The sequence below is a fragment of the Dermacentor andersoni genome, chromosome 3 (assembly GCF_023375885.2).
Source record: "Dermacentor andersoni chromosome 3, qqDerAnde1_hic_scaffold, whole genome shotgun sequence".
NCBI classification, from domain to species: domain Eukaryota; kingdom Metazoa; phylum Arthropoda; class Arachnida; order Ixodida; family Ixodidae; genus Dermacentor; species Dermacentor andersoni.
In genome coordinates this window covers 134,475,700-134,500,653 of record NC_092816.1, presented here as the reverse complement: position 1 = coordinate 134,500,653, position 24,954 = coordinate 134,475,700, and the positions used below count along the sequence as shown (strand labels likewise).

The 24,954-nt window shown below is 46.8% G+C and overlaps 1 protein-coding gene across 1 annotated transcript; it reads left to right on the top strand.

Annotated features, from left to right (window-relative positions):
* Positions 1–1,293: 1,293 nt before the first annotated feature.
* Positions 1,294–17,026, top strand: LOC129383127 (uncharacterized). Its single transcript, XM_055067450.2, has 7 exons — positions 1,294–1,446; positions 5,449–5,660; positions 7,988–8,064; positions 8,261–8,363; positions 9,693–9,845; positions 14,751–14,855; positions 16,562–17,026. Exons 1-7 carry the CDS (start codon positions 1,392–1,394, stop codon positions 16,685–16,687), a joined length of 831 nt encoding a protein of 276 aa, XP_054923425.2. The 5' UTR covers positions 1,294–1,391; the 3' UTR covers positions 16,688–17,026.
* The last annotated feature ends 7,928 nt before the right edge of the window (positions 17,027–24,954 follow it).

Here is a 24,954-nt window from a genome sequence, read left to right as displayed (position 1 = left end):
TACACAAACGAAACGAGGCGCACTTTCTAGTCACTTCAAGAAACTAAACACTCGATCGTTGCTAAGAGCTAACGTCACTGATTGAGCTTTGTGAGAACGCACGCGCACTTTTTTTTTTTTTCGCAGATACAGCAAGAACAAATACAATCCGAAAAGGCCAACAATCGACAAGAAGCTATTTGTCAAGCACATCGGCTAATCCTTAGGAGTGATATAAGAAAAAAAAACAAAAGCTAAATTTACGATCCATATCACACGCCGCCTCGCAAAGCGCAACTTACGCGGAAACGTCGGAACACGTAGTTGCTAAATTTTGCCACTGTCAGCCTGAATTTTCTTTGCCCGCCCTGCAGTCTTGTTCTATGTCATGAACACACAAAGTATTGGGCTATGTCATGAACACGTGGAAATTATTGGGCAAGAGGGTACGTCATGCACTTTCTCTAATGTACTTAAAAGGAAAACTACTCAACTCGTGAGATATTAGCGAAATAAGAAACGGACCAGTGCAGACAGGCGTCGACTCGAAGGGCAGCCATCTTGAATAGAGCGCGGTACATCGAAACAGTTCCGCACACAGCACGTCGTGCATGATGTATGTAAAAGACGCAGTGTATTAAAAAAAAAAAAACCTCCAAAATGTTATTTTATAGTTTTTTATGCAGTTACAATAATTTAGATTGGTTATATTTCCGTTTAGACTCGATTTATCGGCTGGACATCAAGAAGAACCGAAAATTTCTGTTCTTTTTTTACAGGTTTCTGTAACAGAGCACTTGGCGAAAATTTCTGTAGACTTTCTTTAAATTAACAGCTGTTTTTTTACAGTGTGAGCTATAGGTACTATCGAAATCGACTTTACTGAAGATAGGATAAATTTTATGTCCAGCGCTCTTCTGCAGCAAATTATACGTGGATGAGTTATTGCCTTCGTAAAAAATTCCTTAGCAACGTCTCAAAAACGTTATATGTTGGCAAGGTTTCCAACGGCCTAATCATATGAAAGTAGCGTAAAGTATGGGGCTAAGTACATACAACTAAGATTTTCATTGCCCCTACTCGAAAGTAACAGCTTTGCTTGTAATCGTCGTGAATATACAAAATGGCGGACGTTGTGCATTTGTATATCAAAGCAACTGTAGTTTTAATTGGAAGGTGTGGATAAAGAATTTAAATTTCCCTTATTACCTTGAATTTCTAGGTTGTGTTTTTCAGTGGAGCCGCCTTGATGAATGGAGATCGTGGTTATTTAGGTAATAACAAAAAATTGCCGTCTTTTCGCTCCAGGTTCGGTCAACAATCCCATTATATGCCTCGTCGAATTCCTCGCAGTGCCAAGTCCGGATATCGTAAATAACCTCTTCGGGCTTAAACTTTGCGACGTGTATGCCATGAAGGAAGTGTTGGAGTTCGACAGCCAAGGCGAAATGACTCTGGCCGGCCACAGTAAGTTTTTGCAGACCAGATTTCTTGAATTTTACGTCAAGTTAATATAACCAAATCTGAATGAACAGCGCGTTACAAAGATGGAAAGCGCAAACGCGTCGCCATGATGTTGTGGCTGCCGCAATTATTTTAAAATGGTTGAGTTTGTTCTATATTGCGACACATATTATAGAAATACTTGATGCAAAAATGAGAAACTGCACCTAGCACGTTTGTATAGAACGCATCTAAACTTTCGTAAGTTCAATCTGTACATCTTCAACAAAGACCTCACGGGTTTTTCTAAAGCTTGGTGTACACATGTGTGTGCTTTTGCGGGCAGCTTTAACAAGATGGCGCCACTAAATTTCGCAAGGCTCGGGATGGCGCTTTTTCTCTCACCGGATCTCCTCATCTCTGCTTAGTATTTGCACGACTCGTACTGAACTCAACCTTACTCGTACTGAATGCAAGAGAGGTAGATTCCGTGATGCTTTATTGTTTCACCACATTATACAATCACGCTGCAGTCTGTAAGTATCTTTAGTTTGAGCTTTTGTGTGGCCGGTGCGGTAGCGGCGCACAAGTGCGAAATAGTTTAATCTTGGCGGCACTTTTGCGCTTGCCAGATCCATGCGTGGCTGTTCTGGCCTAATTTTCCTGTGTTCCTCAATTAGAAGCAGGAAAGTTACAGAACCCACTATAAGAGATAATATTTTTGTTTCCTAAAAAAATGGAAGGCTTTTCCACAGCATATTTTGTGAATATCAACGGCAAAAAAAAATATAAAAAATACTTGCGTTCCACGACCAGAACCACCAGGACATCGCGACCAATTCTCTGAAGTGCCTGACGTTGAATAGAGAAAATTTCCGCATTACACAATTTAACGCTTACGTCCTGGGCAGCCAAAGTGACTCCCTGACATTGCGTCATTCATAAATACTTTCGATCCTCCAAGAACATTCTCTGTTCGGACTCCATTCGAACTTGAAAGAACATAAGTGCCCAAGAAGATAGCCACAGGAAACTTTTAAAAAAAACATGCATCTGTCTTTTGGCATTAGGGAACCTACAAAGAGCATGTGGCCGTAAGTATAGGTCATAGTTGGATCTCAGATATGAGCGTTTCAGTTTAAAATTAATTCTGGGGCCTCGCGTGCCAGAACAACGATGCTATTACGAAGCGCGCCGTAGTGCGGCACCGCGCAGTAAAATTTCACACCTGGTGTTCTTCATACTGTGCACCCAGTGTACAGCACACAAGCATTTTTGCACTCCGACCCCATGGGAAAGCGGTCGCCGCGTCAAGTATCGAACCCGTGGCCTCAAGTTCAGCAGCCTATCGCCACTGGCATGACTCGGCAGAAGTGTGCGCATCAGTATTAACCGCAATGACATGTCCCGTCAACCACGGCCTGATCAAGCCCAGACAGCAGGTGCATACACATAACCTTTCCTGCGCTGCCTACAGAAATGTGCGTGTGACTTATACTGTCACGCGACAGAGGAGGGGCTGCTACTGTCCGTTGGACGATGACGACAGCTATACGAAGTTGCCAGAGGCACGCGAGAGCCTTGCATCCGTCGCGGCTACCTGTCGCTTATGTAACCTCGTAAATGATTATAATTTGTGAACGTGCGGCTATCCCCGTAACATCCTCTTTTCGCGGAGGTGCGGGGTAAGCCTTCCCTGCGTGCCCGTTTTGTCAACCAAGCGCGGAACATTAAAGCGGTCGCCGTCTTGATTGCTCCGCGATGACCACTGAAGCGGCTACAGCGCAGCAGTCACAGGCTCCTCTGATTATCTTTGTTTTTTTTTGTTGTTGTTGTTGTTTTTGCACCAATGACGGGACCCGGGAACTTTTTCTGTCAAGGATGGTTTGGATGTTGGATATTGGATAGCCATGTACAAGCGCATCAGCGCCCACAACAGGTGGGCCCCAACGCTGCTCTAAACCAAGGGCCGTATAACGTAAAACTATTCCAATATGTTCTATTCCAATCTCCTGACCTCAAATTTGCGTCCCCGCCGACGCAATCATCGGGCGGTCACCCGCAGGGTTGTCTGAACAAACCAATCAAATGCTCCCCTCGTTCATAGGAGGTTGCTTTTGTTTGCTTGAAAAACGAGCAACATTGTATGCACTGAGCGGCTTGTCTTATCTAATTGGCTCACAAGAGGCGAGAAGCATGCTCAAGTTGAGAGGGATTCGATGGGGCCGAGCCACTGCACTGAATATCGATAACCTGATGAAGAGGGTGGTGCCGACGTATGCGATTGGCCGCTTCCTCTTACTTCTTGCGGTGGCTCGTCGACAATCGCGGCGGCATGCAACGGAAGCTTAAGAATGACGCTAAAACGGATCCTCAGCAGAGTTGGCAGAACGAGGTCGGAAACGTGTCGAAAGTTCTCGAAAACGTTACACGGCCACGCAAGAAGCTTTATTACAAGGAAATAAACACATGCTCTCCGGCAGGGGCGAGTAGCCAGTGCCGGAGCGATCGGCGCCAGCCATCTTTTGTTCCTTTCGGAACAGGGCAGCCTTCGGCTATTCAGAAGAAAATTCAGTTTCGTTCGGCATATTAATGCATCTTTAACGCGTACGCGCCAATTTGACGTGGTAAGTTTTTGCGGTTTTGTGATGTCGCGTGAGAGGTAGGTGAAGTGGGTGCAGCCCGAAAACTTTTCACCAATAGCCGAGGGATAATGGCAAAAAGGTGTGGAATCAGAAGTAACTATTTTTGTTTTGTTCGGTCAAATTATGCATAATCAGTGTGTACACGTCATATCAGATGGGGAGCTATCGCGGATTTCGTGACGTCGCATGACAGACAGGTGAAGTGGGGGTGGTCCAAAAAAATTTTTAACCAATCGCGGTGGGCTGATTGCAGAATTGGAATAGAAAAGTTTGGAATAGCTTCACGTTATAGCGCCCCAAGGTGACATTTTACCTGAAAGGGGTGGCACGCGTAGGCTGCAAAATGGATCAAGAGGAGCTGACCAGTTGGGGCACATGCACAGGGAAGATTCGTGTCTTGATCGGCAGACCATTTGGTGATTTGCAGGCCGCTGAATAGGAGGTGGGATCCGGAGTCCAGACGTCCACCAAATCACACATTTCCTGCATGCAGGACGTACATGATCGTCGTGGAAAAGTTGTCACCAAAATAACCAAATGTGCTTTTCAGGAGATATCAAGGAGGCCGACTGAAATTAAGAAATTCGCAGGCTCCAGTTGGAATGGGTTGGCGCAGGACGGTGTTAATTGGAGGTCGCAAGGAAGCATTTGTCCTGCAGTGGGCAAAAGTGCATGATGATGAGGATGATGATGATGCTGCTGCTGCTGATGATGATGATGGGGATGATGATGGTTATGAGGATGATGACGGTTATGATGATGATGATGGTGGTGGAGGCCGACGCGCTTTGCGTGGTCGGACGCATAAAGTTTCCTCCAAATGGGATCATATTGGCGATGTAGGGTCTGTAATGGCGAAACGTCCGGTTTTTGTCGTCGGTGGTTGGCCTGCGTCACTGGGTCGCACGTAACTTATGTCGCTTCGGATTACGTCTTCGTCGCTCAATCGCTGGTACGGTCGTCGGCGACAGGAGGATTGCGTGCTACGTGGGCACGCTCTGCGCATGCGCCGCCTACCCAAGAACAAGAACTTCGGTTTAGCGTACAATTGAATGTTTAGTACTGAACGAATTCGCACTAACAATGTGTCATTATTCATTGGTCTACGGCTGCTAAAGCCAACTTACCTGTCATCGTCGTTTCATACGATGACGACAGCAACGAAGTTTCCAGCGGCACTCGAGGGGCTCGTGTCCGTCACTACTACTTGTTGCTGGTGTAACCTCGTATATGATTGTATTGTTGTAAATATTCGCTATACCCGTTGCAGTATATATTATATGCGTTGACTTGTTGTCAATTCAGTAGCTTTCGGGAGAAAAACCAGAAGGCGCGGTATATCGACACGACGCCTATGAATTTTCTGTTTCCCCAATTTTAGCTGGTCTAGCAGCCGTGGACACTTTCCTAACCGAGTCCTACGGAACCCACTCTGGGGTTCTGAATGCCCACCAAGGAGAGATCCACGCGTCTGGGTACTGTCCCGATTCAAATCTCATCGATGCGGTGAACAACGACGTTCTCAATTTAATGGGATTCTACCTGAGGCTTCGGGCAGGATGGACTGTCAGCGATGCCATAAACTTTCTTGACGTGAGTATTCGCTTGCGTTAGTAGAGCACAGTACGGTCGACAGTTAAAGCGAAGAGACACATTTTTTATGTGCAACCTTTATGTTACAAAAGAAGGAAATAAAGGTCAATAAATAAATAAATAAATAAATAAATACGCGTCTCTCACATTGCTGTCACCCTAGCGGCAAGTGCTGGTCGAAGCTACATCAATGCAATGGAGGGCTCTGTAGGAAGGTGCAAACACTACAAACCAAAAGTCATCTGCTGCAAACGGCAACAAATTGTGCACTTGCCAGAGTTCGACCGTGCTGTACAAAATGTCTCCTTTAACAGTCGATCGCACCTTAAATGCAACATGCGTGCCTACTTTTCTTAATGATTGGATTCCAAGTAATACATGACTGATCCCCGTCTTCGCAAATGATCCTCGAATTAAAGCTGCTTTTCCACTTATCCCGAGTTTAGCACAGCTTGGTGTCTCGACTGAAGACGACGCTACGCTTCTCGCAAATTGCCGAGGAGTGTCGATGAATCGCAGTGACAACTTCTGTCGACAGGCGATGCTGGTGGGTCAGAATGACCAAACAGTTCCTCCAGACCTAAAGACGTCAAGTGAAAGAGCAAAATTTGACCAAGTGGGATTGCGATTCGTTTTCTGGGACAACAAATAGCGTCTGTAGTGTTCAGCAATTCAAACGTAACAACTGAATCACATGGCAGCCGCCGTTTTTTTTTTTTTTTTGCACCACTGGAGCGCGCTGGGCGATCGCTCTTGGATAAAATTCAGTCATAATGCGTTACAAAGGGCCCTGCTTTCATCGTATACCACAGTACAATGACTCGATGTCCCAAGATTTGACTGGCGGTGCAAGAAGCGCTGGCAGTTACTCGCTCTGTGTATACCGTCTCTATGGCTGTGTACCAGGTCCTGCATTCAATTCCTCTACAGGATAACGGTTAGGTCTTGAGTTCGTTAATACTGAATGTTTCACGAAATGCATTCGACATTTTTTTTTTTCAAACTAAGGATCATGAGATAACTAAAGCATCTCCTCTACATTGCTTTGGACACAGAGTATTACATTTGAAAATCACTCAATGCATTTAATTAGATAAGTAATGGCGAAAATTAGAGTACACATCTTTAAACCGAAATAGCCATGGGATTGCTCACAATGGAAGACTTGATGCGCGTTACCGAACAGCTGATAACCGTTTCGAGAAATGCAAAAGGCAGATGCCGCTAATTGTCACAGCCTAATGAAGTCCGACTGATTTCACGCAGAAAAGCGGAACTGATTAGCTGAAGAGCGCAACTGTCATGCCCATAGCAAACACCCATGAGGGACGTGACTGCTTGGGCCTCAGAGGTGGGCCAATACCAAACGAGAGTTCTTATATGAAGCTGCGATCTCAGTCGCTTCATTTAAAATTTACTCAGTTTAATTTGCATAATTGCTTGACCAATTACTACATTGAGACATGTTTTGAAATGTATGACTGCCGTTTGCTTATCTCATTTTCTCTATTTTCAAGGAAGTTCGAACGCATTTCCTACAACGCATGGCATACATGTATATCGCTCGTTTATGCAAAATGTGATGTCCCAACTTTGTGCATATCATATGTTGGAGTACCGTAAAACCTCGCGCATAGTACGGACCCGAATATATTACGAAGAGATATTAGCCAAGAAAAAGTATCCAGGAAACTTTTATTTCCCGCTGAACACGAGTGAGGTACATTTAAGCAAACCATAAATTTAAGGACAGAAGAAGTGGCGAGAGCAGCACAACAAAGACCTGCTGAAAACATTTTTATTGGCGATCCATGCCTTGGTTGTCGTCCTTAGGGAATTTACTGTCAAAAAAAAAAAAAGAGAGGAGTCCTTTCTCATGGATGTCATCCCATGGAAACTCTGCTTCGGCTTCTTCGAGCTAAATAGCGCCATGGCGTAATAACCATGACAAATCAACCGGAACTGTAGATTTGGGGTGAAAATTTTTTGAGTTCATATACAATACAAAGGACAAATTTGGAATGATGAAGTCACGGATCAGAAGCACTAGTATTATGCGCGAGTTCTTACGGTGCTTCCACAAGCACCATATTCAATTCACTTGCTCGTTTTGCGGCCACGTAAGAAACAGTGTAGAACGTTCTCATTTACCTTAGGCTGATGTCACGATGTGACAGATGAAATAGGTGACACTTTTCTTCCACCGTTGTTTTGAGGGCGGAAAAGGTTCAGGCACCTAAATGAACAATTTGCTAGTCTTACATGTGCACTGACGCGTTATGTTTTGAAGTTTTTGCCCTAGGCACCGATGTTATTTCTTGTTACAGGACCTATTCGCAAGCGTAACGGGCACCGTGTACATGGAGGTTCAAGCAGCTGACATTCCCAAGATCACCACCGACATGTAAGTGACACATCTCTTGCACTTGCATTTATTTCCTTGGGCCAGCTTGCGTGCACCAATGCTGTGAAAAAGAAGTGATCAACCACGTTGAGTGTTGTGGTTTTATACTTATTTGTCTACATAAGTTGCACATTTGCACTTTGCAAATTGCAAGTTTAACAGTTCGCGAACGACCTTTCTCTGATTTTCGATGCAGGCAGAGGTATTTCACAGTGCTAGTCGTTCTCCCACCTGCCGTGCATAAAGACAGCCTGGAGCACCTCAAAGTCGCAACCCTGGCAAATCCATTTCGCCACATCGTGAGTACACGTATGCAATGTTAAGCGCGATGCCTGCAGCGTGAAATTTGTGAGCCGATACTCAACTTCATAGCGAACCTGCCGACTAGCTTTCGGATGCGTTTGGCTGTCACTGGGGAGCTTGAAGGGAGCTGACAGCTAATATTACTGTGAATGTGAATCTCGTTGCACGTTTCCGTTTCGTAGACACAGAGGATGTCCACGTCTCGTCTGTAGCTTACTTGGGAACAATTTTACCAAGCCTCGGCATGAGCAATAATTAGCTGATTCGAACAATGCTCATGTGAACATCAACTGTGGTTTCTCTCCTGACAGAAAACAGGGCATGAAGGATTCGAAGAAATGGTCTCACTTTATTTCTAACATTCATGGAACATTTTCAAAGGCATGTAGAAAAAGCCTCCTGCTTCGGAATTTATTCTCGTAATCCATGTCACGCACAAGTACATAGGGCCTTCTTTTTTAAATACAGTAACGAGGCGCTTTTGCACTGATCCTATTACCTATTTTGTTCCGCGATCGGCAGTCGGGATTGAAGAGGTTGGCATGTCAAGACTGGCCTTGCGAAGGAACACAGACGAAAAACAACGAAAGCAAATGTTTGTGCAAGCATGTTTCATCTCGTTCCCTGAGCTTGTAAGCTGCGCTTTCGGGGCTAGCTCTCTTCGGTCCGAGACTGTCTGGTGCAATGCGCACTCAGGCACAATTTCTTAAACTACTTTGCACAGAAAAAGGTTTCCAAAAAACTCAGCCTTATTAATTACTTGCGTGTTCGCGAAATATGGAGACGCAATTCATCCTCGTTCCAGGTGACATGTTTAATATAATCCAGAATAACAGAAATTGCTTACCTTGTTTCTGTCGCGATTAGAACCCTGCGTTCCAAAATGTGCTCGCTGTTTGAGCTGGAAAAATCGTGATCTACAAACTTCACGTCGGATCCTACATGGTTTTACGGGACTATTTGGATTCTACGCAACCTGCTAGGTTCTTATAAGGGGTGCCACACAGTCTTAAGGAATAATACGGTATTGAGTTAGCACCAAGCTTTCTTCGAGAGTGGCGGTACTTGCTGCAGCAATCGGAGTCTCTTTTTATTCTTGGCACTCTGGCGTATAGAAAATGAGCGCTTACAGAAGATGAACACACAGGTATGCGGTAGCATCGGCGAAAGTCGTATACAAAGAATGCCCGTTATTTGCTACCTCTCACACTTGTAGAACCGCGTCGATGTGCAGAAGAATCTTGAAAGTATTGAGGCTTAATGGAGACGGCAGCGTCTTCTGATTTCAAACAGCGGGTAAGCGATGATTTCTCTTTCTTTTTCAGAATGATACCATAGAGAACGCGACAAAAACATTGCCGAACCTTAAGATCTGCGCGGCGTTCACAATGGCTGCGCTAAAGTCTGCTTCGGCAGTGGGGAAAATCGACAAGCCTGGAGATCCTGCCGACAGCGTTACCCCTGTCAAGCAGTCCGAAGTAGGTGCTGAAAAAGACGGCGTCCATTTTCATATATCGAGGCGCAGCATTGCTTACTTTACGTTTCAGATTTGCAGTCAGGAATGTTTTAAGGGGCTTAAAACCCTAACGCTTACTATCATAGGCCCATTGTCACAACTGTTCTTCCTGGCGGTTTCCTTCCAGTAATGGTATGCGTCCTTTTACTCTTTAAATGTTTGCTTTATATGTCCTGCAGTGAGCTAGCACTCTGATCTGGCTCCTCGGAGAAACCAATTTTCTAGGTAAGGGACTGTCATTTGCTGCCTGAAATTTAACAAAAAACTACACGAGCTGTTATACACATCGTTTGACATGGACGCCAGATCCACATGAATGATTCCAGTGAGCATCGTTATTCTGGAGGAAGTGTTACGTTTGTTTGGCTCTCCTTTTTCTATTCGACGAAAAATGCATACGGGAATAAAATTCTTTTTTTTTTCTTTCCGTGAATATGTTTTTTTTTACGCGCACCAGACTGTATATAACGCCGATATATGCACGCACTGTTAGATCTTTTCTTTAAGTACAGACAAATCTTGACCAGGAGACATGGCAGCTGTTTATCCTCGCGCGGACAAACTACTGCTCACATTTCGAAGCAATTATCTCTGCATGAGTACTTTACTAAGTCGCTCCAACGAAACACGCCTAATGCCATTTCGCTTGTGCGCGCGCAGTTATTGGGTTAAGTTTCATTTTCGAAAATTAGACTCTGTGGGATTTCCAGTGCCAGAACCACGTTATCATTATGAGGCATGCCCTAGTAATAATAATAATAAATTCGACCAATAATTCGACCCAATAATTTCGACCAGCTTGGATTCATTGACGTGTACCCAATGCACGGTACACGGGTGTATTTGCCTTTCGCCCTCGTCGAAATGTCACTACCTCCACCGGAATTCGATTCAGCGGCTTCGGACTTCAGTTTCTGCGAGTACCTTTGGTACTTCGTTCACCCTTCGCACACCAACACACGTGTTTGTTCGAATTCTGCGACGTTCCATGCGACCAAAATGATTGTTGTATATTGCACCCTAACGACGAGAAAACGGCATAGAATCCATTCTACAAGCCATCTAATATGGTCTACAGTCGCTTAAAGCCGCGCGCATTATTGTTGCCCTTTCGGTACCCGCTACGAGTAGGTCGGCATGAGGTGAAATCAGCGGCTCTGGTCAGAGCAGAGTCGTGTATTTGTACCTTTGTTAAACTGCACCTATCGAAGCGAGCAGACAAGAAAACTAGATACAACTTGGGGAAAATTAATTGCCCCTTTTACTAAACTGTAGGAATAAAGAGCAAAGGAGAAAGCAGCGCGCGCGCAAAGCGGTACTTGTTGGTTCGGCTTCCACCTGCAGTGCGATGCCTTTTAGCCCAGTCGCATTTCCACATGTCTTTACTGATCATGCATCTAAAGTTTAAAAAAGATTACCATTAGTTTCGCTAGTTTTCTGGCTGCTTTTCACTTTGCTTCTACTGGTCCGAGGAATAAATTTTGAGCACTTGAGTTACCGTCATTGTCGTCGCTCGGGCAACTACGGCTGTTGCGACTCCGGTCTGACACCACGTGGGAGAAATCGCGCTACGGTGCAATTGGGCTACGCGCGAACTGACAACGTCGTTGAAAATGAATTGCTAATAGTGTGTTACTTTATAGGCTGATCGCGAGCACGAGGTAGGGGGCGGAAGCGACATTATGCTTGCAAGATCGAATAATACCCTACAGGTTGTACTCGAGAACGATAACTCCGAACACTTCAGCAATGTGCATCCAATTGAGTTTAAATATTCACTCAGAGTGGTGGCTCCCCTCTGTATAGCAACAACAGAGCGCGGAAGTGACTACTAAAACAATCTACTGATGTAATACAAACTGGTAATATCTGGGCTTGGCGCGAGTGGCGATAGCTCATGTTGCGCAAACAAATGCGTGAAAGCTTAAAAGACTCAGAAACGACGGGAAAAAGCCCTGACTATCTGACACGTTATTTTGATGCACCAGTATTGGAAATGAGCATCGCACGAAATCGCCACTTAGGCCTGTTACATTGTCAGTCAGATATATCCTGGTTTAATGCAAGGCAAAACGAGAGTTTAAAAAGAGATTACTCGAGCTACCGTGCGCGTAATAGCGTCCATGATGAGGTGATGTTATTGCTAAGAGGACATTATAATTAAAATAACTCGTCACCATATCTCAAGCCTAACACAAGTCACGACAGTCTTAACAAGAAGAATAAAATTGTAAATGTCGACGAAGAATAGGCTAATGGCATATTATAGCACGCGGCCTAATAAACGTCACGACACTGTAGACACAAAGGTGCAGATACACAGAAATCGATTTCACTTGTGCAATCGAGCGGTAAGACGCGTTCCTCATCGAACCCCAACAATGAAATGCACGTCCTATCGCGCTAGCGCGAGTGGTGCTTCTACTGCGATTGTCACGTTAAGCAGCTTTCGAGTTTCTGCGATCCCGACAAAACGCTCGGCTATTCGCACACCCCTTCTTTTGCGTTCAAACGCGACCTCTGGAGTTTCTGGACAATTTCGTTTTTATGTACACGCTGCAGCATTCTCAATTTCTATAGTGGATACGGTCGCGTCCATTTAACTCGTGGAGAGAATGATTGACGCAAACTAGAGGAAGGCAACAAGTTTCGGTTAGGAAAACAAAACAAAGGGCAGATATCGATTTTCATCACGCTGCGCGCGAGACATGGCCTGTAGAGAGTAGTAGCAGCCTAAAAAGGCTTGCATAATAAATGCCCATTCATGAATTGTAGTACGCACATCGCTCAGCCGGTTACGCCAAAGCGCACCGAACACCGCCGGTCAGACAGACTGCGCCAGAAGCCAGTCTATACGAGCGTCCACTTCTCGACGGCGTAACGGGACCGCACGCCGTGCGTGTCATGCGACCGCGCAACGCTTCAGTACATCGTGCCGCTCACGCACACTTGAGATACCGCGCCGCGCTGTGGTTCCGTCAAAGCTGGCGGCCACTGAATGCAGATTACTGAGCTCGGCTGCGCCACCTTCGCCTCCGCGCGCGCTCGAGGTTGACAGCAAGCACGCGCGCTCGGAAGCTCTTCTCCGACCGAGCTCTCCTCGCCCCTTGGTCTATGCGGGTCCTCGACGCACGGGCCCTCCCTGCTGCCGTGCTCGGCAGCGTGCTCGCAGTTCGCGCGGTGAGGCACCCTATCGAACTCGGACCATTCACGCCATCTGGCGAAGAGGGTGCGGCATTTAACTTGGATGGCACTGGGGAGCGGCACGGCAGAGGGCGACAGCGACACAGACACTCACACAAAAATTTGTACACGAACCATGGAGGAAAAACTGAGCGAAAAATGTGACGACCGCGAGGATACCGCCATGTTGCTACCTATAATTTTGTAACGCTAGCAATATTAATTTTGTGACGCAAAAACAAGCATTTACACGTATTATGTACGTAAGGACAGTTATGGTAAGTTCATTCTTTATATATTTAGGAACCTCCGATGGCTATTTAGAAAATGTTTATGTAAGATTTACTGCGTGCGAAAGCATGCGTTTGCATGCGCTTGAACTAGATGGGGCCACGATACTGAAGGTTGCCCAGGATCAAGTTGATTGAGCGTCTCCTCTTAATCACATCTCGTCGTGTTGTCTGCCGCCATGCACAGAGTAGCAACATGGCGGCGCCCTCTCGGTTAGCGACACGGAGGAAGGAAACTAAGGAGAGGCCCTGACGTCACTCTTTGTGAAGCAAAAGTGAAGCCGGAATTTGGCGTTGCTCATGGCGATGCTCCGCCTTTTGGGCCACCCTCCTCTCTTGTTTACATCTTTCGCGACACCACGCCGCGTTGCGCGTGGTGTCGCGCGCGCTCGCGCAATATCTGGCAGAGCACGGTGCAGGTAACACAGCGCAACAAGACACGGTGACTAACGCAAACCCGCCCACTCAGCGCCTTTGCCACGGCCCGAAACCTACCAGAGCAACACGTGTGAGCGCTCAAAACCATAACAACGCCGCGATTGTGACCCAAAAGGCGTGGCCATACAACAAAAAAAACCAAAAAAGCAGCAAAAAAATGAGAACCTACTACGTCATTTCCGCCACACTTTTCTCCTAGCGCGCGCAGGGGGTAGGGCCTCTCCTTAGTTTCCTTCCTCCGTGGTTAGCGATATCAATGCATGAGTGCTATGGGGAGTTTTTGCACTAGAGTTAGCTACAATGAATCGATGGACACTCACATGCTGCGCAGGTTACGTATACCTCTACTCGTTTTTTTTTATTATTACGTTCTCAGTTGCTGCCTCTTACTAGGTACTTTCGGCATGACGAGGTGTCTTTTTAGAAACATAATGCTCATAGACCTCTACGAGTCACCCAACCGGCCGTTTCCTTCTAGTGGTAGTTACAAAATATCCAACTCCCAGCTATGCCAAATCCCTCAGAAGTCCACTAAGAAGGCCTTGTCTTAAAAAAATACACATGGCTTGCATGAAAAACGCACATCAACATATAGAGGGGCTGTTTAATGTAAATGTTTTCGTTCTATATATTTTTTTTTATTCTTCGAGGCACTTAGTGGAGGCACTGGGTATGCTGGGGCAGAAGCGGGACCATGTAATGACGACCTGGAATCACTCCAGGCCGGCAGCAGCGCCTACTCGCAGTGGTTATAGCGACCTGTAGAGCCGATTATGGGCATGCTTTCATAAAATGGGTAGTTATTTTGCTCAGATATTTTTGTGCGTAATCTACGCTAGCACATTTCTTAATGACGTTTCAACTTAGGTTTTTTTCATGCTTGCCTGGTGCTATTGGCTAAGTATACCTAAGCCATTTAATATATGCCATCTGCTGACGTTCCACGTACCTTCCAGGTATGCACTTTGCCCAATGCCAAGCAAGACAAAAAGGACAAATCAATGTACATCGCGGGCGCACCCTTTTACAGTTTCGACACCAATAAAACCATGTTTGAGAAGGTATGAATTCAATATTTTTACACTTTTCTTTGTCTTTCGCAGAAAGCACTACGTGCGTAGAAAACAGACAATTATCTTACTGGCAAAAATAAAATAATCAACAAGAACTTCTCGAAACTCTAATATTTAGGCAGCCGGATTTTCGTCAACTGGGATCGTGTAATTGATATATGATGTCTTTTGGGAGCGGCTACCACGTATACGCACGGAGAGGAACAGCGGCAAGGTACAGTTAATCATTGCGAGGGTCTGCGGCCTGATGAGTAGATTATCGATCTAATGCGCTGGTAGTGTCAATCTTTTTATTGAGACGCAATCTTTTTATTGAGAGGTGACACGCGAGGTCATATAGACAACATGCGCCAAGTAGGTTATGAAAGCAAGAAATCTTTTCCAATGAAAACATTCAATCTTCCCTGACGCAGCTGTACAAGAAGATAATGGTTACAGACGCTGAGATTGTTTCAAATTACCATTTAAAGAAAGCACAAGAAAGCACCGTAGTGGCATCTTCCCATAGCATACTACAACTCAATGCATTCGTGGAGTCCACGCTAAATCAGGACATTTGTCGATGCTTGCCTTAACAATGAGAGCGATAGAGGTTAGTTATTACTGCCGAAAGTTTTCACTTATGGTACTTACAATATGGTCCCTTTGTAGTGCTTAGGTAAAAAAATAAAAGTGCGAAATAAACTGACCTGTGCGTAAGTAAGCTTGGGCATATCAGTCATGTTCATGCAAAAGGATAAAGTTGGAGCTTCTTATGAGGCCAACATTTAGGTAGTAGGTGCAATCATGACAAATTAGTTCTGCAAATCCTCCTAGGTGGATAAAGATTTATGAAATAAAAGAAAATCACATATCCGACTGCAGTGCGTGGTTTCAGCGGAAACCCATACGGGCTGATCTAGAACTTTGTCCTAGATCAGCCCGTTGTATAGATAAGTTCAGATAAGTATAGATCAGATAAGTTGTATCAAGTCGAAAACTCGGCATCTTTCCGCCGACACAGTTTCTATCTCGAGCGTTCAACTTGTGAAGTTAACTTCATCGCCCTATTTTGTGATGCTGAAGTAAGAGGTTGTGTCAATGAGAAATTTTAGACGAACAATATAAAAAGAGCAATGTGTATACCGAAGAAAAAAGTTGAATTTGCCTGCAGTAAGCCGCACGGCTGGTTGATTATTGCCGACCATTCTATAGGTATGAACGGCTGTAACAAGTATTACCTGCTACTACATCGCATAAGTATTGCGTTTTACATCTCGGGTGCTTAAAGCAGGTATTTTTTATAGAATTTTCGGAATATACAAACAATGTCAAATGGTGCAGTTCAGTTCAAAGGAAACCTAAGGAATTGGAGCGATGTAAAAAAGTAAATTACTTTCTTTAAAATAAATTATTGATGTTAGGAGTACCATGAGCATGAATATTTTACGAGGCACGCCCGTAGTGAGGTACTACTGATTAACTTTTACCAACGAAAGTTATTTACGTACATGTAAATGCGCGTCACGAGCGCGTTTGGAGTTAACCCCAATAAAAATGCGGTCGCCGCGGCTACAGGATCGCGCCCGCAACGTAGAGCTCAGCGGCGACACGCGACAGCCACTGGGCAACCACCGCGGATTTCGAGACACTAGAAATTTGCGAAATGCTTTGCGTGTTACAGCACTAGACTAACGCTATCGGACTCTTTCTAGGTGCGTGACATTCTGACTCGGTACAACCAACTGTGTCTCGGTGCAATCAACGTGCTGCATGACGACTGCCACGAATTCGCCCTTCTCAAGATGGCCAAAACAGTTTTCGACAAGAACTTCGACTGATTGACGCGTCATGTAGCTTAGTGTGTGTGTTTTTCTTTTGTGCATCTATCCTTTATTCGGACCGATATTATGGCGGCGCGAGATATAACCTGCCGCAGCAATACATTTGGGTGGCTTCGTAACTTTTCGCGCTCTTCCCTGCTTTAAGGCAGTGTCGAAGGACGAACGCGAAAGCTGTTCAATCGCTCCCTGCACCTGCGGTAAATGCTTCCACAAAAGGCACAATTGCAGCTATTCCGACCACAACTGAAAGAAAGCAAACTCTGCGTCAGTATAACGGAGGTCTGGACAAGTTTTGCGCCTGTCGGTGAGTTCTGCAACGATTCATGACGGGTATGACGACGAATAAACTGTTATTGAGCAGACAGTTGTTTTTGTCCTGTGGTGGGAGGCCTCACTTGGTCAAAGAATCCTTGGTGTCCAGCCGTCCTCTTTGCCTGGTCCACTAGGTTGGCCCGGTGATCCGGGTGAGTGCAGGTAACCTGGTGCTCGATGGACGTGTGGGAGTTGGGTGGTAGGGCTATGGCGCGTGCGCATTCCCACATCATGTAGACTAGCGCATAGGGTGCTACGCTTTGCAGAGTTTGCAGTGGTAGCCATATTATGTAGGGAAACTAGCATGTTGGGGTGTTACGCGTGGACATAGGTTGGTTTGAAGTTCCCTGAGTGTAACTGTTTCTCCTCGCGTAAGGGTGGGGTATGGTAAAGGGTATGAAGGGGACAAGAAAAAAAACCTGCTAATCATTGACCAACAAGATCCAATGTTTGCTATTATTTAACCTCTGAACTACTTTGATGCAAAGAAGCCGGATCTTTTAGCTGACACTGACGTGTTGTTACCTTGTTTGTTCGTGTAACTAGTGGTTCTTAGTTCTTAGCCATGCTGTACAACTTCACGAGAATGTGCAGGAGTGCTTCGGAGAGTGCAAAAAGGTGCGTATCACGTAACTATTACTTGACCAGTATGAGACTGTGATTCCGTTGACTCGTGGTCACTTAGCGCTGTCATATAGCTGTGCGCACTAGACGCACGCTTTATTAGATAAGCCGCTGCCTAATACGTTGATATCAATGATACCGATAACTAATACGGTTTTATTTTCGCAAGTCTCCTATGCCAAGATGTCTTTTTGAGATATGTTTGTAGGTACAGCTGTCATACGTTTCTGAAGAGGTATGCTTATTTTGCGCTCTATCGCAAGCACACACAGCAAAACCCATCGTTCCCAGCAGCAGGCGTCCTTATTCTCAAAATCAAACTTAAATTGCAAAATCTCACGTGCCAGAACCACGCTATTCTTATAACGCGCCTGTTAGCGGGAGCCCACTGAAGTATTATGACCACCTGCGGTTCTTTGCCGGCACCTGAATGTGTGTAGACGAGCGTTTTTGCATTCCATCACCGTAGAAATGAGGCCACTGCGGCTAGCATCGAATACGGGATGTGGATCTGAGCTGCTGAACGGTATATTCACTAAGCCAACCCGTCGGGTGGTTTTCATCTTCGGCACGGAGCACCAAGATGTATAACATACAGTACAACCTTCTTCAGTACATTTGTCGGTTCGTGAAAAGCCTTGGCTGCGCTGTAATCGCGAGAAAAGCAGCTTATAAGCATTTTCATAATGTGTTGACCAATGTACCTGAAACCGATGGTAGTCACTTATCAATAACAAACGACCATTTTGCTCATTTCCTTCCGTTCTTATACTGCTCAGACCCGGTTCCTTGGTCCGATTATTACTAATCTGTCAAAAGCGCTGCTAAAGCTAACTAACGTTGTGTCCTGTCCGTCAGTAAGCATGGACACAGCGGTGTCACCATGACTGTCAAACGAAGCGTAAATGTTGAAAGCAAGCAAGGAAATGAATTCAGTATCTGTGACGGCGACATTGCTCCGGCTCGGACGCCAGCCTTATGTCACTGGTAGGCAGTGGTTTGGCACAACAAGGAACAAAAGTTCGGACGTACGTGTTTCCGCGGGCGGACACATTAGATAGAGTTCGCCAAGCCTCGACAGCACGCTTCCATCAGCGAGCTGTAGGTATGGTGCTCCGACTAGACCAGTGCTGCTAATGAGCGAGTTCGGAATTCGTACTGTGTAGGGGAAGCGCTTCTCTCGTACCCCGCCTCTCTTTCACCCATTTGCGGGTCCGTGTCATTGTATGGAGATCGTAATCATCGTGATCAATGTGCGCACACGCTTCATGGCCGATACCCCAGTGTGAAGACCACAATCCCCATCGTAGGCTGTCATCCTTTTCTTCATTGCACGATGCGCCATGTCGCTTGCGCGCTTCTGTCATTTGTTGCAGTCCGCGCTGTCTTATTGCAACTTGTTATGCGGCGTTTAGCTATCTTACACTTCAGCGCAGAGTTGCTTCCCTTCTGCGACTTCGCCGGACATTATTTGTGACTTTAGTCACTTTCCACTGTGTTTGTATGCACCTGACCTATTTCGCGCCAACATAGGAAACTAGCGCGACCTAATGGAGCACAATAAAATTTTTCCATCCATCCATAGATCGCCGGGTCGGCGCCAATGAGTACATGCTACTCAATCCATGAAGACCCTTTACGCCAAATCGGGTGAATGGGTGTGAGGCACTGATCATACCCCGCTCTTGAATGAACCTCTTTCATAACTCGGGCCACTGGTTATGAGCCGCTGGGTGTGGCCCGCTCTTTTATGGCCATCATTCACCTAAATTGGCGTCACTGGGCATGTCCCCCTTTTCAGCGGTCCTTTTCCACGGCAAACCGCGTCACTGGGTATGCGGCGCTCTGTAATGAACCTATTTACTGACAAATACGGTCACTCGGTACGTGCTACTGGGCGCGTGCTACTACGCTCGGTCTCTATGTGCCGCTCTTGAGAGGCAAGAATAGCCTTTAGCGTTTTAACGGGGTTGGGCGGAACCAAACACGCGTCGTGTATGCTAGGGCAACCTTGTCTGAATATGATTCAGACGCGCGGACTTTGCGGCAGCACCGCTAGATGGCGCAGTGTGTCCAGGCCGAAGCGCGAGAGCGCACCTCGGCTGCAGTACACGCTTCATACATGACGCGTTTCTATGGTGCCATTATGTTGAGACACTAAATTGCTTCAATGCCAATTGCATTGTCGTCGAAAGTCAGGCTGACGTGGCTTCTCCCGCAGGAATATTTATTGCTCCAAAGGTATACTGAGGCGGAATTTTCTTTGTTGTGTTTCGGAAGGGAAGCAAGCGAAAAATGAACGCAGATGCAGCTGTGCAAACGTGAGTTATGCCGAGCGGGCGCCGGCGTTGACGCAGCAGCTGGCATGACGTATTCGCACCCCATACGGAGCAGCAACTCGCGGATTCTAAGCCGATGATGTAAGGCGCGCGCCAACCAATTCCAGCGTGCTCAGCGACAGCTGTAAAAATTCTGCCGCTGCCGTGGAGGTCTGCCATGAGCAGATCACGACATTGCGAACTCCATTAACGTCAACGCCGAACAAGGCCGAGTGACGGAACGCCAGTTGACGACGGTAGAATGAATGAATAAAGCCTTTATTTTAAGGAAGGGGACGGCTCTAGGCCGCTGATGGGGATTAGGAGGGAAGGGAATGTGGGTACCCAGACTGTTGGCTGAAACACTTCATCTCAGTCTGGGATCTTCCGCTTTATGCAGGCTCAGGTGCATGTTCAGGACCGCCGCTCTCACATGGGCTGATCGACCCCTTCTACACTACTCGAAACAGGCCACTTTGTCTGCCATATGTCGCAATGGCTTTCTGTGTTTCCGGGTTAGTTTGTATTGCAATTCCTAGTGTTCTAATGTCTCCGTGTAGTAGATGCTGAATGTTAGATCTCCCTTGTGAAAAAGCTGCACAGCTCCAAATGAGGTGTTGCAAGTCTGCTCTGCATGACTCCTGGCAATGTGTACATCGGGTGTAAGTCTTCGCCATCGTAGCTTGTCTGGGTTGGCGCCATTTCTCAAGTATGTGTGGTGTGTATGCAGCGTTGGCCATAACCTTATTTAAGAAAACCTCTTCCGTGCGGGTAAGCCCGCCCTTGTCGTCAAACACATGTACTGGTGTAGTTTCTAATAATCTCCGTTTACAGTCTGCTTTTATTTTAGTACGAATGTAATGCATCAGTGCTCTGCTAGGAGAGCCTGCGGCCAATATTTTTAGGTATGGATTTTGGTCCGCGGGGTTTGGCGAGGAAATGGAGTGTGGGGAGCTGTACGCGTAATCAAGCCCACCCGCTTGCGCGGCAGCTGCGTGAGCGGCTGCGTTTCCCCCATCCGTGCCGGTGTGCCCCGGTGTCCATAGGATTTCAACCTGTGTCCCATTGTCCTGTATTCTCTTTAGCTTTTTTCTGGTGTCGTTGGCCACAGCATCATCTGTCGTAGGCCCCGTTAATTCGGCCACTGCTTCGTACGAATCGGTAAGGATCCGATAATTATTTCGCACACTCTGCTCTACAATGTCTCCCATGTCAATGGGAATGGTGTTGACCGCTCCCCATATTGCTAAGAGCTCAGCGTGCAAGGTTGCACCCCCAGGAAGCTGACATGTGTGATAGCCATTGTGTTGGGGTGCAGATGTGCTAACCCAGGCCATGCTTGCTATGTCGTTTGTGATTGCAGCGTCCGTGTAGATGTCAGTGGTGTGCTGCGGCGTGCTTAATCCCAATCTCTTTTCAAATATTTTTCTAGCTTCTGCGTTTCGTCTGGCGATAGGGCGTTGTTGTCTCCGTATGCCCAGTGGTGCTTCCCATGGTGGCGTTATGGTCGCTTCCGCGGGCTCTGGCTTCGCATGGACTTCTTTATCCCATGCCATGATCTGTTTTCCTTGGATCGTGTTTTCCAACCGGGATCGCATTCGAATTCGGGCTTCACTGATTATGCCCCGTATGGGCGGAATCGCTACGAGCTTGAGCAGGTCCTCGTTCCTCGTGTGCTTTGGTAGCCCAGTGATCGTACGGAGGGTGGCCCTGTGTAACTTTTCGATGTCGCCGAGGTCTCGTTCAGAGAATTCGTACAAGGGTGCCCCGTAAAGAATCCTTCCAACCGCGACCGCTTTTGCAAGCGTTTGGCACGCTTTCTGACGCGCTCCGCCATACTTGCTCGATATTCGTCTAACCATGTGCAACAGCGGTCTCCATTTTTGCTTTAGTGTGCGAATCCATAGCTGGGGGCTGTTGCAGCCAGCAATCTGTGCTCCAAGAATCCCGATTTGTCCATTGGCCGACGTAATATCGCTTTGGCCGATTTGTAAAGTTATCTGCTTGTTTACATTGGTTGCTTTCTTTCCGTCTACGCTGATCAATTCTGTCTTCTCTGGCGAGAGTTGCAGTCCGAGGTTATCTAAAGTGTTGCTAAGGCTCAGGATCGCTGCTTGCAGCTCAGTTTGCATGCTCTGTATGTCGGAATAATCCGCCGCTTCCGTCCATATTGTTATATCGTCGGCGTAAATAGTAAAACGGGCTGAAGTGTCTCGCTCTAGACTTTCTGCCACACGTGTCATGGCCAGATTGAATAGCATAGGTCCGAGGATGGAGCCCTGGGGCACTCCCCTATCCAAGTAATAGGTCTTCGGACTCCATCCCGGTGCCTTGCCATGGAGCTGAATTGGTCTGCTTTGGAGGAAGCTACGTATCCAATTGTATGTTCTTTGGCTAGGGTACCTGGTTGCCAGTTCCTGTAAGATGGCCTCTTGTTTCACGTTATCGAATGCTTTACGCATATCGACTGCAAGAATATAGTCAGGCATCTGTTTGCGAGACTTACGGTTGATCACTCTGCGGAGCAACCAGAGGCAGTCATGTGTGCCCATGTTCGGCCGAAAACCTGCCTGCGCAGGATGGAAACCCGGTTGTACATATTCGATGTAGTACTGCATTCTTGTGTGTAGCATTCTTTCTATCAATTTGCAGACAGTTGACGTTAGAGCTATGGGGCGTAGGTTAGCTGGTTTCGTGTGGTCTTTGCCCGGCTTCGGTATGGGGTAGATGAGAGATAGTTTTAGTGAATCTGGCACTAGTCCGGATTCCCAAGATTCATTGATAATTGTTAAGAGCTGTTCTTGAGCTTCATTGCTGAGGTTTCGAAGTTCTTGCCAAGTCACTCCATCGTGCCCGGGAGCTGATTTCGTTTTGCCTTGTGCAAGGGCTGCCACGAGTTCACCCAGCGTAAAGGGCGTGTCTAGCTCCTCTTTCGCGTTGCCTATTGTTGCAGAAGGCAGCGGTTCAGGAGGCGCCTCGGCAGCATGTGGGAAGAAAGTGTGGATGACGCGGTCCTCCAGCACGGCAGGCTCATCTCGCAAAAAGAGCTCCGCGAGAGGAGGTGCGCCTTTTTTGCTCCCAAGCAGGCTCCTTAAAATCTGCCATAGCCTTTTTAGGCCGGGTTCCCGGCCAAGCTTCCCGCACGTATTGTGCCACGTGTCTGCTTCGAGTTGTTGTTGGTATTCCTTGATGAGTCGGTATTGATGTTTAAGGCGCATTAGATCTTTGTGACGCTTTCCTTTATACCGGTATTGCTGTGTGAGGCGGTTGACCTTCCGCCATAGATTTGCAAGGTGCATATCCATGTGAGTTGCAGTGTCATCACACGGGATAGTTTCCCTGGCCTCCGGCCGTGCCTCCGCTATCATAGCGCTGAATTGTTCAAAGTCCGCAAAAGAGTCCCCGGTAGCCATCCTAATTTTTTCCAGTCAAAAAGCACCGTTTCTCTCCTCTCTCGGATCTTTTTGCGATTGAGCGTGATAATTATTGGCAAATGGTCGCTTCCCCATGTCGTCGATTCTACGTTCCATTGCTTTATGAGCCCTGGAGTGGCTAGTGTCAGATCGGGCGTTGTGTCCTGTTGTCGCGCGTGTAGCCCTATGCGGGTTGGTGTTTCTGGTGTGTTGCATATGTCCAGAGTTGACATTTCTATTGCATCGTGCAGTACGCGTCCTCTCGGGTCAGCTTTGGCGTAGCCCCATGTTTGGTGCTTGGCGTTAAAATCTCCCCCCACTATAATGGGAAGGCCTCCGGCTTGTGCCTGCACCTTACTGAGCCATTGGTAGGAGTCATTCCGGTGCTTGCCCGTTAGGGGTCTGTAGTACGTGGAGACTGCAACCATCGGCCGGTGGCCGCGTGGACATAGCTTTACTGCCACAATTTCTCTAAAATCATTACACAAATCTGGTATCTCCAGTTGGGTTGCGGTGCAGTCATGTCTTACTAAAAGAGCAGCTTGGCCTTGCGCTTGTTGGTTTCCTTTGCCCTGGTGTCGTATCGTAGCCTGCTGAAAGGTTCGGTAACCTCGAATAGTGCATTGTCCCCTTGTCTCCTGTAGAAGCACGACAAGGGGTTTGAATTTTTTAATTTGCTGTCTTAGTGTGGATCCATTCTGCGTAAAACTTCGACAGTTCCATTGGATGCATATAGGCCGTGCCGTCATCTTTCATCTGCTGGCTTGCGCCTTTTAGGTTCGTCGTGTTGCTTCTGAATATTTCTCTGACTTTCCGTGAATATCGCCTGCATCTGAGTTTGTGTTGCGTTCGTTACTGTCTGAAATTCCTCCCGTAGGTTCTTTTCGAGGCGCTGGGTCTCAGTGTGTCTTTCCTGCCTTAGGATGCTCAGCATCTGTGCATACGCCGAGTCTTGGGCTGTTAGTGGCTTTGGCACTGACGGTGCCTGGTTCTGCTGGGTCTGTGCAGGTCCTGCGTGTTGCAGCTTTCTAGAGTTTGCTGTGATTTTCCGACTAATTGATCGCCCGACCCGACTGTTAGAACGCGTGCGTTTTTCTCGGTCTGCCGGCGTCTCTGATTCACGTTGCCGTGGCGTTGGCGGTGGTTGCGTATCTCGTTGCTCTGGTGGTAGTCGTGCGAGTATTTGCTGCAGCATTGCTCTCAACTGCTGATTTTCTTTTCTTAGTTCTTTTATTTGTTGCTCATAGTGAGCGGATAGCGTGGGTTGTGTGGATGTTCCCGCCAGTACTTTTTCAGACCAGGTCACTGTCCTCTGACCTTCTTCTATGTTCTGCACGACTTTCTTAATGTCTTTCGGTGCACGGCTAGGACATGCTGAGTTTAGCGATATGTGGCCCTGTTTCTGGCATGCGACACAGAATAGCTCTTCGTCGCATTCGTTGTCTTCAGGGTGTTTTCTACCACACTGTTTACACACTTCGTCTGAAGGGCAATACTTGGCGATGTGTCCCAAGCCGTGACAATTGTAGCAAGCTATAACCTTCGGTCTGTACTCATGCACCCTTGTGATCTCATAATCGAACACGAGCCTGTTTGG